We start from the raw sequence: 14,327 nt of genomic DNA, 5'->3' as shown, positions 1-14,327 counted from the left end.
AACTGGCCAAAAAGTCACTGCGCATGCGAAAATGCCACAACGCATGCTATAGCAGGTGGAATTGGACTCGATGCCGGTTCGCATAGATTCCTGGCCGAGCCGGACGGAATCGATTCGGCTCCATCCGGTTCGCTCTTGTATGGGGTCGGAATTGTTTTCCATTGCTGAACTGGACCAGTCAGAGACCGGACCGGTTCGTTATGGGCTGAATCGGTCGGTACGGGCCGGTTTAGCATTCCTTGGGGCCGCGACTTCTGAATCAGACTCCATCTTGTAAATGACATTACACAGAGCTGTCAGAAGTTCGTCATCCATACCAATTCCAGCTACACTATTCTGGAACGGAGGTTTAGGTAGTATGTTGCACATAGAGGTGATCGTCTTAGTAAAATTATACAAGTTTAGGAGCAGTCTAATTTTCAATGTTCTTGCTTACCTGCTAGATGCAAATTTCTATCCATTTGGTAGTCCCACTGCCGCTCAATGATATCGATGTACTCTTGGGCATGGGCTGGATCTGCCTTGTTGATTTGAGCCTTTTCTCTCTCTATCATGTAATACAGAAATCCCATCTCGGGGTACCTCTCGTTATCCATGGCCTAAAATACTTCATATAATGGTTTGATAGCCTTCACTAACGCAGTGGCCTGCTGCTTCGTCACCAAGTCTTCGACCCTGCTCCTTTCAGTGTCGTGTCGAGCATATCTACTTTTCTGCCACTCGGAATTGACAAACATCTGATGTAGGGCTGCTTTCTTCTCAAGAAGGCTATCAAGTGCAGCATAGTTGGTAGCAAAATGTGTGACTCATGGTCTCAAAATCTCTTTCCCTACAAACCTCCTCATCAGTGAAAGGACCCAGGCATGGAATGTCGTACCGGTCCAGTCCTAGATCGGTACCGGAACCACTAAAAAATCGGTATTTCTCGATTTTTTAGCCGAACCGGCCGGTATGGGTGCGTACCGGCCGGTTCGGAGCCCGTACCGGCCGGTTCTGGCCTCGTACCGGTGCAACCGGCCGGTTCGCACTGGTACGATTTTTTTTTTAAGAACCACAGCGCCTCGCGCTGTGGTTTTTGAAACCACCGCGTACCGGCCAGTACGGTATCGGTACCGGCTGGTACGTACCGGACCGGACCGGTCCGGCCGGCCAAACCGGTACGCCGACCGGTACCGGTACGGCGGACCTTGGATCCAGGTATAGTTATATTATATATATACCTGGTGATGGTTTGGACTATCTCCACTGTGTGCTGCACCCTATTGATCCTTGCAATGTCTATCAGCATATGGTCGATACAAGATTTCTCCGGCGGCCTTATATTGTGACCCATTACAGTGATGACCTGCACGACATTCTCCTCTCCTACCTGATCAATCATCTCCTCCATAAATTTGAGGATGTACGTGGAGTCGTGCACTTGATTAGAAGCATCAACTGACTTGTGGAAAAAAGTATTCATATTACAGTATTTTAGAAAGTTGATGACACTCCGTCTGGTAGGACCGGTCCAACCATCACACATCACAATCAGTTCATATGCGGGCCACTTGCTCTTGTAGGAGGCAATCCATTTCTTTAGCTCCTTATTATTATCAAAAAGCTTATCGTAAATGTTCTTCGGGTCCGAAGGATCTACACCGGGACCGGCAATTTATTTGGCGGAAATGGCAAACCTATAGTATGTATTGTCTGCCACATTTGCTAAGATGTGGCTAAAGTGGAACTAGAATCCAATAGCTCACCACATATCCTCCTTGTTGAGTCAACGCTCTGCTGCTTCGAATCTCTATTGGAGAAGGCATGCAGATCTAAATTATGGATTGCTGCTCCTGTTGGAATCTCTTTAGATGACTTCTTTTTGCTACTAAAAGATTCTAGCATAGATAAAATCCGGCCACCGGCTCTGCTGATGCCCTTCCTAACTGAGGAGGTCATCGTAAACTCTGGATATGCCCTGCTGCTCATAGAACCAGAGCCTGACTTGTTGAACGAGGGCCCAAATTGAGCTCTGTGCCTTCTCATCATCAGGAGCGGACACCTTCTTTGACTCCCTAGAGTGATGGAAAGGTGGCTTTGCCGCTCAGCGTTCCACCTCCGCCTTCTTCTTGACAATCTTCTCCCTCGCTTTTTTAAAATTAGCAAGATTTTTCATCAGTTGCCAAACCTCCTGTGGGTATTTGCGGCACATCAATACGTCACTGTAACCACCAGCTAAGTGCTGTTTCAACCTGGTTACCCCTCTCTTGAACTCTTGTTTGCACCAGTTGCACTTCCACTGGTGCCGACCCGAGAGCATTCTCCTATGCTTCCAGCCAATATCACGTTCTAAGTTCTTTTTTCTTGACGGCTCCATTCCTATACCAGGTCGGTCAAGTTTGCAAGTTTTCAATTATTTAAAATTAACAAATTATTAATACGAGAACGATAATTTTTTTTATCTCAAAAAATACATCTGATTTATCTAATATATAACCCTAATTTTTCTTATTTATTTACTTATTTTTAATATTTTTACTTTAAAAAAATGTGTATATATTATAAATTCAGAAAAATATGATTTCAACCTCAGAAATTACTTCTTAATTATGTAATACGTACTACTAATTTTTTATAATTGTTGGTATTAATTATATATTTTAAATTATTTTTATATTTAAAATTAATTTTTAAATATTAATGATTTAAAAAATTAATTTTGGCTCAGAGCCATGTAGAACCCAATAATGGATGCTATATATATTTTTTTTAGGCCCTCAGGCATACATAAAAGGTTACTTATTTCTTAATTTTTTACAAATTTAGGCCTATGATATTGTATGCATGATTGCATCAGAATTTGAGTGACTGAACACAAAATTTTTATATAGAGTAGTTTGCATGGCCCTTAATATGTTTTAAATTTTATTTTTATTTTTTTAAAAAAATATTTTTTATCCAAAAATATATTTATATTTTTTAAAAATTATATATAGTCTAAAAATTAAAACTTTTTATGTCAGCATATACATAGTTGATAGATCTCCAATATATAAATAAGTCAAGCCCAAATTGAAAAATTTGGCATGATCTTCTCATATTTTTGCAATTTTTGAGCTATTTTTTAAAGATCTTCAAAAAAAAAGGAAGGAAGAGGATAGAAAAAAGGAAGCACACCTTATTTATCCTTGGCTCTTTCTTCTAATAGCCTGAATTGGTATTATAGATTTTTTGGAAAGAATTAAGGAGGTCCTGAAACCACTCCTTATCATTGGGATGGCCTTCTTAGTGAAAAGATCATATGTAGAGATCACATAATCAATATATAAGTAAACTATGTAAGGATGCTTATGACTAGATATCTATTTTAGAACTTCAAACTGCAATCTTCTTTCCTTTCAGCTGATTACCATTCTCTACTTGTTCTAGCTGTTTACTCTATAAGTTGCTGAAATTTTTTGGAGTTGCTGAAATTTTTTGGAGTTGTAAAAATGATGGTATGAGGGCTGCACCCTTCTATATATAGTTGTATTGTATGTATGAGGCATGTAGCCACCACAAAGTTGTAGCTGAGTTTCAAGCTATGGTTCAGCTAGGCTGCTGTTTTTTTTTTCAAAGGATAAACATGAGGTTTCAATCCAAGAGCCAGAACAATGTGACATCTAGTAGGACCTGACTTTGGTGGGTAACCATGATGTTTGACATGCACGAGGCCCATTCACCAGAGAAAGCACGAGGTGGCAGCCTACTCATGAATATTTGTGACCTAGTCCTTAAACTTTTTCTATATCGTACTTAGGGCTCAATAGCCAGCACAATGTGACAGCTAGTGGGTAACCATGAGGTGTGACAAGCATTAGGTCCATTCACCAGAGAAAGCATGAGGTGGCAACCTACTCATGAATATTTGTGACCTAGTCCTTAAGCTTTCCTAAATCGTACTTAGGATCATCACTAAGTACTTTTTTGTCCTCACTAATTTGTGTATCTTCATACAAATGAATCATACTTAAGAATTCTATGCACATATTTTGGTAGTTGCTATCCTGTACTTACATATGCAAATGATCGTGATTAAGGTTCTGTTGTGTTGGGGTATTTCAAAGCATGTCTTCGTGCATAATTATTATTTGTCAACAATGTAATATATGTGATACAACTAGTCATATTCATCTGATCTGGTGGTTTGTTGAATTTTGACATAGTTCACTTATAGCTTGCTTTCTTTATCCTTTTTATTGCTGACATGCAATTTTGGTTTGGAATTAAAATCGCCAATATGCTGTATTTTATAATTAACAATTGATGAAATTTTGATGCTCAATTTCAGGTATCTGAAGAGGCTCCTGCAGTAGTTACAATGCTGCATCCTTCTGTTGTTCAAGGTTATATATCAAATTTCTTCAGGTTGTTTTCTATTCTTTGTATTTGAATTCATATTGTTTATCGAGTATTGTTTTTGTCATGTATCAACTATCTTGTCTCTGTGCAGGATTTATGGATCCTTTGTCTCCAGAAATCCAACTCTTGTTTTGTGTTTGTCACTGGCTGTTCCTCTTCTCCTTTGCATAGGTCTAATCCGTTTCAAGGTTGAGACACGACCTGAAAAGGTATCATCTCTTGCTTCTTGTTCTGCAAGTGCAAATATTACCTAGTCTATCTCAGATAGTAGATGATTTGATTCCAATCCAATTACCTGTGACAACCTTATTACATGTAATAATGGTATGACATATGACCACCAAATGTTTGTGCCATTTATCCATTCTAAGGACATGATTTTGGTATTACAAATGTGTATCATTTTCTTGTTCCATTGTTTTTGCACATTATGCTGAATTGATAGTCTGGTGACATCCTGAACTTTTGAGATGTTATCTACATGAATAATTTCTATTTCAAGAAAAAAAATTGGGAAAAAGCCAAGTTCTTCACTGTCAAGTTTTATGTTGTCAGATTAATTCTACTGATTTTTATTTAAGGACATGTTGCTTAGATGATGCTGACTAATACCTCCTGTATCTATTCTGCATGGATGTTTGTACATCTTATATGGGCTTAGAATATCTGTTTTCCAGCTGTTCGTAATGGCTGTATTAGGTGTGGCGTTATTCTATGTTCTTTTGCAGCTCTGGGTGGATCCTGGAAGTAAGGCTGCAGAGGAAAAGCTATATTTTGACAGCCACCTTGCCCCTTTTTATAGAATTGAACAGGTACTTGCTTATTCTTAACTATATTGTTTTATAAGTATGCTATATATCAACTGTTGTCTGTGCCAGAGCTTCCTTGTTTGAATTTGCTTCTATTGAAGGAAAACAAAAAATTGTCACCCTTCAGAGAATAAAACACAAGATATTTTACTTGGTTTGTCTTTTACTTTTAAATGTTCTTATGTGAATGTGATCAACTTCTGATAAGATAATATGTATTATCTATCTTGTAAGATGTGCAATTCTCTTGTTGGAATCAGTTTCATGCCTTTGATCTTCTTAGATAAGATTGGGAATGGGATAAGGGGTGTGTCACGCCCCGGACCCGGATCCGTGACACGGCCGTGCTATTGCCGACTACCGTCCATAATAGCACGCAGCCTCATACCTGGGTAACAGGGTAGTCAAACCAACCGAATCTTTTCATATGAAAGCATTCTTAGTACAACCTGCTGGTCAGTACCCAAATACAGAGCTTCTATGTAGTTTATGTACACAATAGTATACTTGCTTCACCCCAAAAGAAAGAAGCCCTGATACCAGATTAACGTGTCTCTGGCAGCTATCAGTGGTAAGGATCTGAAAGAAAAAGTAAATGAACGGATATGAGCTACACGGCTCAGTAAGTAATCATACATAATCTTACCGGATCGAACATAATGGTAACCATGTTTATGCAGGATTTGAGAAGCTGACATGCATATTCATCTAATAATCATCATGGCACAATAAGTATGCGATTTAAACAAAGCAGTAGTGCAAATCACAAAAATTTTCATAATATATGCATATGAAACCGTGCCCCCGGCATGCCGTGGTCCTTTTTCTCTCGGATGCTACTGCGAAGTCAGACTCGACCACTGGCGGGGCCAGCTCAGTTACTATTCAGCCACTGGCGGGGCAGGCTCAGTTACTATTCAGCCACTGGCGGGGCAAGCTCAGTTACTATTCAGCCACTGGCGGGGCAGGCCCAATTCCAACTCAGCCACTGGCGGGGCAGGCTCAGTTACTATTCAGCCACTGGCGGGGCAGCTCAGTTACTATTCAGCCACTGGCGGGGCAGCTCAGTTACTATTCAGCCACTGGCAGCTCAGTCATTCTCAGTAGCATCTTTGAGCCCATTATAGTGCCTCTTGGCTAGATAGTATTTCATTATACTAACTTGCATGCATGATTAAAATATCAGCATTCTCATGTTGCATACATAGCCATAGCTTCTGGGATCATGCAGGTTACTTATGCATTGTAACATATCATGCATGAAACATATATACTTAAAATAAATGCTTAGGAAAACATTAATAACATGACATGATCCATAACAGGATTAGGACAGGTTACTTACTTTCTTCACAAATCATGTATGCAATTCAAATTGTATAAAAAAAATACTGGTTCATCTTATAAAACGTAATACAAGATCTACGATAGGATTAAGACAGATTACTTACTTCAATTCGCTTTCCAAATTGCTCAAGTCCAGGTGACAAATCCTTAATCACCTAAAACAACATCATAGGGTTTACATTATTCCCCATTCATTTATTATAACATCTCTTAGTTCATCATACTATGAACTTACTTGCTTGGATCCCATCCAAGGATTTAGCCCAAGTCCAATTTGAAGCCTTTGGGGTTCGATTTAAAACCAGATTGGGTCCACATGGGTTGATTGGGTTTTTTAATTAAAGGATTGGGCCTCGTTTATAATTGGGTCCAACCTTTTCTAGCCAATTGGGTCCTCTGATTTGGTCAATGTGGCTCATCTGGGCCTGAGTCGAAGTTAGCCCAAGGTCAATTCGACCTTCTGTCAGTTGAATTGGGCATGAATTGGGCCTGATTCACAATCGATTAGGTCTGCTGAGACCAACTTAGCTTAATTGGGTTCAAATTCAACACCAATTAGGCTTAATTGACCCGTTTAACTCGATTGGGCTTGAATCAATCCTTCATCGGATTCACCCAAATCGAATTAAAGAATTTAGGCCTAACGGGTTTCGGATCCGGACTCGGATCCGACCCGCTAGGCAGACCCGTTAAGGATCTCTTTTCTTCTCTCTTCTCTCTTTTTTTTTTTCTTTTTCTTTTCTCTTCCTTTTTTTTTTCTTTCCTTTTCTTCCCTTCTCCTTTTTCTTTTCTTTTTCTTCTTTTTTTCTTTTCTTTTTTTTTTCCTTCTCTGTTTCTTTTCTTCTTCCCGAAGTTTCTTCTCCTCCCTTCTTCTCTTTCATCCCAATCTCCCCTTCCTCTCTTCTCCGACGAAGGAAGGACGGCGAGCGGAAAGGGGGGGATGGCGAGCGGAAGGGAACGGCGAGCGGAGGGGAGGATGGCGAGCGGAGGGGGACGGGCCACGACCGGCGGCGTCCGCGGCCAAGCCCCGCGGGATCCCTGGCCGAGCCTGCGGCACTCTCGGCCGCGCCTGCGTCGACGGTGCTCGCGGCCGAAGCCGGCGGCCGCCGCACACGACGACGAGGATGAGTCCCCTCTTCCTCTCTTCTTTTTCTTCTTCCTCCCTTCACCAACCTCCCATATTCTCTCTCTCACTCCCAAACCCTCTCTCTTCCTCTCTTCATTCTTCCCCTGTGAAGGAAGAAGGGGAGTTTGGGAGGGCCGAGCCACAGTCGGCGGTGCCACGGCTGGGCTCGCGGTGTCCACAGCCGCGCCTGCGGCTGAGCCCACGGCCGCGCCTGCGACGGCCTTCTCTTCTCCCATGGGGAAGAGACGCCGGGAAAAACCAGTGGCAATGCGGGATGCCTGTGGCCGTTTCCCACGGCTGTTCCCCGTGGAGGTCGTGGTGCTCGCGGTCGGAGCCAGCGGTGTCGCCGGCGCCGCTCGCGGCCGCATGCAGTGAGCCCTCTTTCTTCCCTTTTCTTTCTCTCTCCGTGTTTCTTTCTTTCTCTGTTATCCCGATCAAGTCAAGAGGAGAAAAGGTAGAGGGCTTACCTAGCTTTTGGAAGAAGCCACGAGCATCTTCTCCGGCGACGGAAGTAGGTTTGGCAAACCCTCTCTCAGAGAACAGAGGAAGGAAGGAGGAGGAAGGGGTACGGTACACACACAGAGAGAGAGACCTAGGGGGCTGTAGCCACCTTTAGCTGGGGTGAAGTGTCACCCCCAGCTTCCCCTCGTGAAGGGCCTAACAGCTGGGCCCTCCACAGCTTCCCAGCTGTCCCTACCCTAGTCACATCCATCCTTAGGGTATGGGATAGCAGCCACCAACAATGGGCCCTAGTTAGGTCCATTAGGTGTCCTGGCCCAATGCTCAAGTACGGGCCCAAAAAGGTTTTGGGCTCAAATTGGGCCCGGATATTACAGGGTGCACATGCCCATTCTTGCATACAAGGAGTATGGACTATGGTCTTCCTGTCAGCACATGGTGGCATGAATCAATATGGATCAGCAGAGACTTATTTTCATTTGTTATGAGCCCTTGGCACCATCATGAACATGGGTTGTGCTGAGGGATGCGAGGATTCAGTCAGAATTCAAAATCTTTAGATCTGGGATTCTCGCACCACTATTTTGACTAGCTAGAAAGGCTTAAGTCATGTGGCTGTTAGTGTCTTTCAGATCATCACGAAATACTGTCTCGGCATACTTTTAAAATTTTTACAACTGTTTTTACTAAATATATCTTTCTTTCTCCTCTTTGTATCTTGTATCACCAATGCTTCTGTGCAGTACCTTTACTGGGCAGACAATATCCATCAAATATAGCAACCTGCCTTTATAGTTTATCACCATATGAGCTTTTACTTTTTTAGTTTCACTGAAGTTTCTTACCATGAAAGCAGGTGAAGAATGTGGAGATTCTTTCTTACCAACCCCTTCTCTGCAATTTCTTGTACTTGTAACTTAAATTCCTTTTCTATCAACTCAATCTTGGCTTTAGCTTGTTATCCTTTTCCTAGAGCTTAGCTGGATATTCTTCTATATTCTGTTTTGGAATTGCCTTTACTTCCTTAAGAGTAGGTGTTTCATTCAAGGTTTGTTATGGGTTATGTCTAATTTATGTGACACGGGTCCAAGCCACTGCTGCTACATCCATTATTTGGTGAATGCTACGGAGACCTAAGTGAAGGTCTAAAATGGGTTAATATATCTTTGGATTATTTCGTGAAATTGAAGTTGAGTCACTTTCTTTTGATTGAGCCGCATATTTGATCCAGAAAAGATAGTGGGAGGTTCTCTGTTTTTTTTAAAAAAGCCTCCTTGTGTACTAGCTAAAGAATTGCTTTATATCAACTAAAAGAGTTTGACTGTCGAATGTATCTAAAAGATTAGTAGATGAATTTACTTGAGGATAAATTGGCAAGAGAGAAAAGGTTATTCTACATTAATATATCCATAGGGGTTGTTTTATAGAATGAGATTGCAGTATCAATACTAGAGCACTAAATGTTTTCTTTTTCATGGTTAGATGTTGCTTAATAGTGTTGCTGTATTCAAACTCCTTTATATGCTTATTTTGTCATATGTATTTGTTCTTCTTTTTCAATAGCACATTTTGGTGATCAATTTACGTTCTTTTCACTAGTTAATGTGAAACTATTGCTTCTATTTTAATTTCCGCTGTTGATGTTGATTTTGACAAATATAAAACTTTCTCTGATATACACTTTGATAACAAAAATATGTCAGCCTCTTTTTCATTGGGCAATTTGTTTTGTTTCTTTTGGGATTAATTTAGTGTTAGTAAATGATTGTTTCTGTTACAGCTCATCTTGGCCACCGTTCCAGTTTCAAAGCATGAGAAGCCACCTAGTATTGTGACAGATAAAAGTATAAAGTTGCTATTTGAAATTCAAAAAAAGGTACTGGTATGCAGACAATTACCATCCAATTGTTCCAACCTTAAATAACATGGATGCTCATTTCTGATTGTTTGCTGCTTACTTTCGAAAGATTGATGGTCTACGCGCAAATTTTTCTGGGTCTACAGTATCCCTTACTGATATTTGCTTGAAGCCACTTGGTGAAGATTGTGCCACTCAAAGTGTGCTGCAGGTGCAAGACTAGGTTTTTTAAATTGTTTCTCAATTTTTCTCTCATGGGCTTAACCAAGCATGCTTTTCTTTGGTAGCTGGGGCAATGTTTGATGTGTCATGTCTTTGGAGTTGTCTATGTTTATGTTTTCAAATTCTGAAAGTTTGGTACAAACAGGCTTATTCATCACATTTTATGTTTTATGTTTAGCTTGCTAAAATTTGAATACTTACTATCAGTCCTGCTATAGGACAATTTGTGGGAAGAAATCTACTAGGGTTTAGAAGAGGAATGAACCTATAGAGGTTGCTGGAATTTTGGTTCAGACACGACGTTTAATCAAAATGGCCTTACTATTACAAATATGATATTTGGAGGTAAAATTGATATTTGGAAGGGAGTCTGATTCTAGGATTATGGAACAAATACTTGTTTGACATGCTAGAATGAAATAAAATACCTTGCTGCCCATTTAGTTCAGATATCTTTTCCCAAATCAAATGAATTGATGATGAGGAATTTCTATAAAAATGGAGTGATAAAAAAGATTCCATCCTAAATTTTGAAGTTTTAAAATTGAGCGATGAACAATCACAGTTTACACAATCATAGATTTAAATGATTGTTTATTAGTAGTGAAGAAATCAAAACTGAAGTTGTGGGGAAATTCTCTCTCTCTCTCAACCTATTTTGGTGAGGAGGTCTACTTTTTTTTTAGTGTTTCTATGCAACTGCTTACAACAATAATAGATATATCATATAAGTATGGAAATGTACAACGATAGATCCCAAGAATATGCCCTAGGAATTATGATCTTGAAAATTTTATGAATATCATAAGAATATGCTGCGATAATCCCTTAATGAAAAATATACAATAATAGATTCCAGGAATATGTTTTGGTAATTCCTTGAATATGCTTTGGTGATCTTTTGAATATTTGGCTGCATAATCTTGGAGATTTCTTGAAGATTTATAAGGTCAGCAGCTAGGCTAATACCCCCCTTCAAGCAAATGGGGCATAGGCTGCACGCTGAGCTTGGACCTAAGAGAGAAAAATCAATTACAGGAGAGACCTTTGGTTAGTATTTAAGCGATCTCTTCTTGGGAGGAGATGAATCTTACATGCAGTCATGGTACACCATGCCGGCCCGAATCGGACGGTACGGGGCGTACCATACTGATTTGGTACCGGTATCCGGTATGAATGGCGTACTGACACTCAACACGCAAAAAAAATTCTGGATCGTATTACCATTGTATTAGTGTGGCATCGGTATAGGGTCCGGTACTGAGATGACGGACCTTACATGCAGTTGATTGCTAGATACTTGTTCGCAAACAAAATGAAAATCAATTTCAATATGTTTGGTACAGACATGAAAAATAAGATTGGATGTTAAATAAATTGCACTTAGGTTGTCACACCAACAAAATACACCCAACTCATGTAATAACTGTTGAATACTTGAATCAATATAAGCTTGACCGTAGCTATAGCCAATCCTTTATATTTAGACTCTGTGCTAGAGCGGGCCATGGTGTACTGTTTCTTTGAGCTCGATGAAATAAGATTAGAGCTGAGGAATATAGTATATCTGCTCTAATACTATGAAGAAAATAAAAATGGAGCTGTGGGGAATTTCTCTCTTAACCAAACGGGAGTTGTGGGGAAATTCTCTATCAGCCTATTTTGGTGAGGAGGTCTACATATTCTTTCGTATTCATTTTATAGTGTTTCTATCAAAGATTGCCAAACCAGTATAGGCTGTGGCATTAAATGCCACATATTAAACCAGACTCGGTGCCGGTTCGCATCGAGTCCTGGCCGAATTGGCCAGTATGGGCCGGTTCAACATTCTTTGGTTTCTATACAATTGCATACAATAGTAATCAAAGTCTGGCATACCACCCCGTATCGTTTGATACGGAGCGTACCATATCATACCGGGAGAAAACCAAACGAAACACATATTCAAGTCAGTATAAGCCCCATACCGTCCTGGACCGGGGCATACCGAAGTGTATTCCGGTCCCATACCAAGGCATACTGAGATGAAAATTGAAAAAATGTGCAAGAAAGCTATTTCGGCATAGATGTGTATGATACCATATCAAACCGATAAGTTATCGATACAGTACCCAGTACCGAGATTGCGGACCTTGATAGTAATAGATACAAAGATGGAAATATACAACAATAGATTCCAAGAATATGCTATAGGAATCCTATGAATATCCCAAGAATATGCTGCATTAATCCCTTAATGGAAAATGTAAATGATAGATTCCAGGAATATGCTTTTGTAATTCCTTGAATATTCTTTGTGATCTTTTGAATATTTGGCTGCATAATCTTAGAGATTTCTTGAAGATTTATACGGTCAATAACTGGGCTGATAAGTAGATTTGGGCTATCGAGGGTCCATCAGTTTGGTTCAGTGTAGTTGAAGTTGCACTACGGGTACAAGTTACATATATATGGAATTGCAGCACGCCAGCAATTATAGATGCTATAACATTACAAGAGTTAGTTTGGAACTGTAGTTTTTGTGTTTGGTAGGCTGTCACCTAGAGTCATTTCTAATCTCCTCAATCTCTTAGTCGGGAAGTCATTATGAGCATAATATTCTGGGAAATTGAGAAATAGAGGGAGATAGATATGGAAGCAGGGTTTTGTTGCGTTTTTTTCAAAGGAGGTAAGCCCCTGGCCATCGAGGCCTAGGAGTTGAAAATGGTTGGAGAGAGGGTTGTTGTTTTGGAGGTGGGGAGGTGCGAGACTCGACAAAGGAGGTCAAGTCTAGGGAGTCATTATCTCAAATTTGTGAGGGAGCAGTGGATCTGTGGTGGGTTGTCGCTATCTCAAAGACATCATGAAAATTAAAGTAACTTGTAATAGTTACTATAGCTAATTCAATTGGGAGTCAAAATTAAGGATTCAAATCTCGGTAGGATGTCCACTGGGATGGGTACCCTCCCATGTGTCGGGATAAGACCGCCTCACCATTGTCCAAGGGTCCTAATATGCAAATCTTGGGACATCCCCTATCCTAAGTGTTGGGATGGGGTGGGATGGCGGCGCATCCCATTACATGGAAAAATCGGGATAGGTCCATCCCATGGGATTTAAAATTTTGGTCCTTTTAAGCCCTCTTGGCAACTGCACTTGCAATGGCTAGATCAATTGCAGCAAAGCAAATGACATCTCTTATTTGCAACAATTAGGGATGCATCCAGCTCCAATTATGGCCAACCAAGCAACACCTAAGATTAAGGCTTGATGGCAAAAGTAGTTAAACCAGTATTTATAGGAATGTATTGATATTTGATACTCCTAAGAGAGACTAAGTGAAATTCCTTGGTCACCATTTCACCATCAAATTTTGAAATTTGAATACAAACTCCAGTCTTTTCATCTTTTATTTTCTACAATGCATGCACAATGCAATTTCTTATCATGGTGGCAAACATGGTATGCCATACCGTATTGAACCGGACGGCACGGGGCATATTATATTGTACCAGTATTGTATCGGTACATGGTATGGGGGCATATGGACACTCGGTATGTTGACTTGGCCCTCATACCGGGCGTATCGACACAGTGACATGCTGGCACCGGTACAGGGCCTGGTACCAAGACGGTATACCTTAGTGGCAAAAGCCGCAAAACTATCATTGTTTCCTTCAATTTCTAAGCTAACATCATTATCTAATCCACTAACATCAGTAGTCCTTTGTTATTTTTGCTCCCAAAATTCCAAGTGCTTGAGCAGCTAAATGAGTAACATTTTGGCTCTACTCTTCCAATTCTTGAAATATTTCCATAATGGCATAAATCAAGATTTGTCGTCTCGGTACCAAATTCCGTACCTGTGCCATACTAGCACTGTGTCGATATGGTACGGTACAGAGTCTTTTTGGCGTATCGAGTGTCGATACCCCATGCGTACCGAGTGCTGATACTGAATCGGTATGGTATGCCCTATACCGTCCAGTTCGGGCTCGTATGGTGAACCATGGCATAAATCAATATTCATCGAACCTATATTAGGACCCGTATCGCTCGGTGGGTGGTTTTGGTACCGTACCGACACACGATATGCTTGGACGAGCTCGTTTCGAATTGGCATACCCATTTTTTTAAAGTTTTTTAG

The 14,327-nt window shown here is 40.5% G+C and overlaps 1 protein-coding gene across 6 annotated transcripts in view; it reads left to right on the top strand.

The window, feature by feature from the left end:
• Positions 1-14,327, top strand: part of LOC103723575 (NPC intracellular cholesterol transporter 1-like) — a 112,632-nt gene that overhangs the window by 14,954 nt on the left and 83,351 nt on the right. For 5 of the 6 annotated variants that reach the window (XM_039123861.1, XM_039123865.1, XM_039123863.1 and 2 more), the window contains 5 exons: positions 4,310-4,386; positions 4,472-4,589; positions 5,109-5,192; positions 9,902-9,997; positions 10,089-10,190. In XM_039123861.1, the coding sequence (XP_038979789.1) occupies positions 4,310-4,386; positions 4,472-4,589; positions 5,109-5,192; positions 9,902-9,997; positions 10,089-10,190 (477 nt within the window). The remainder of the gene's footprint in view (positions 1-4,309; positions 4,387-4,471; positions 4,590-5,108; positions 5,193-9,901; positions 9,998-10,088; positions 10,191-14,327) is intronic. The other variant, XM_039123864.1, reaches the window with a different exon arrangement.

This window comes from Phoenix dactylifera, chromosome 2 (assembly GCF_009389715.1).
Source record: "Phoenix dactylifera cultivar Barhee BC4 chromosome 2, palm_55x_up_171113_PBpolish2nd_filt_p, whole genome shotgun sequence".
NCBI classification, from domain to species: Eukaryota; Viridiplantae; Streptophyta; class Magnoliopsida; order Arecales; family Arecaceae; genus Phoenix; species Phoenix dactylifera.
The sequence above is the reverse complement of the archived record's forward strand: the minus strand, read 5'-3'. Positions and strand labels throughout refer to the sequence as shown.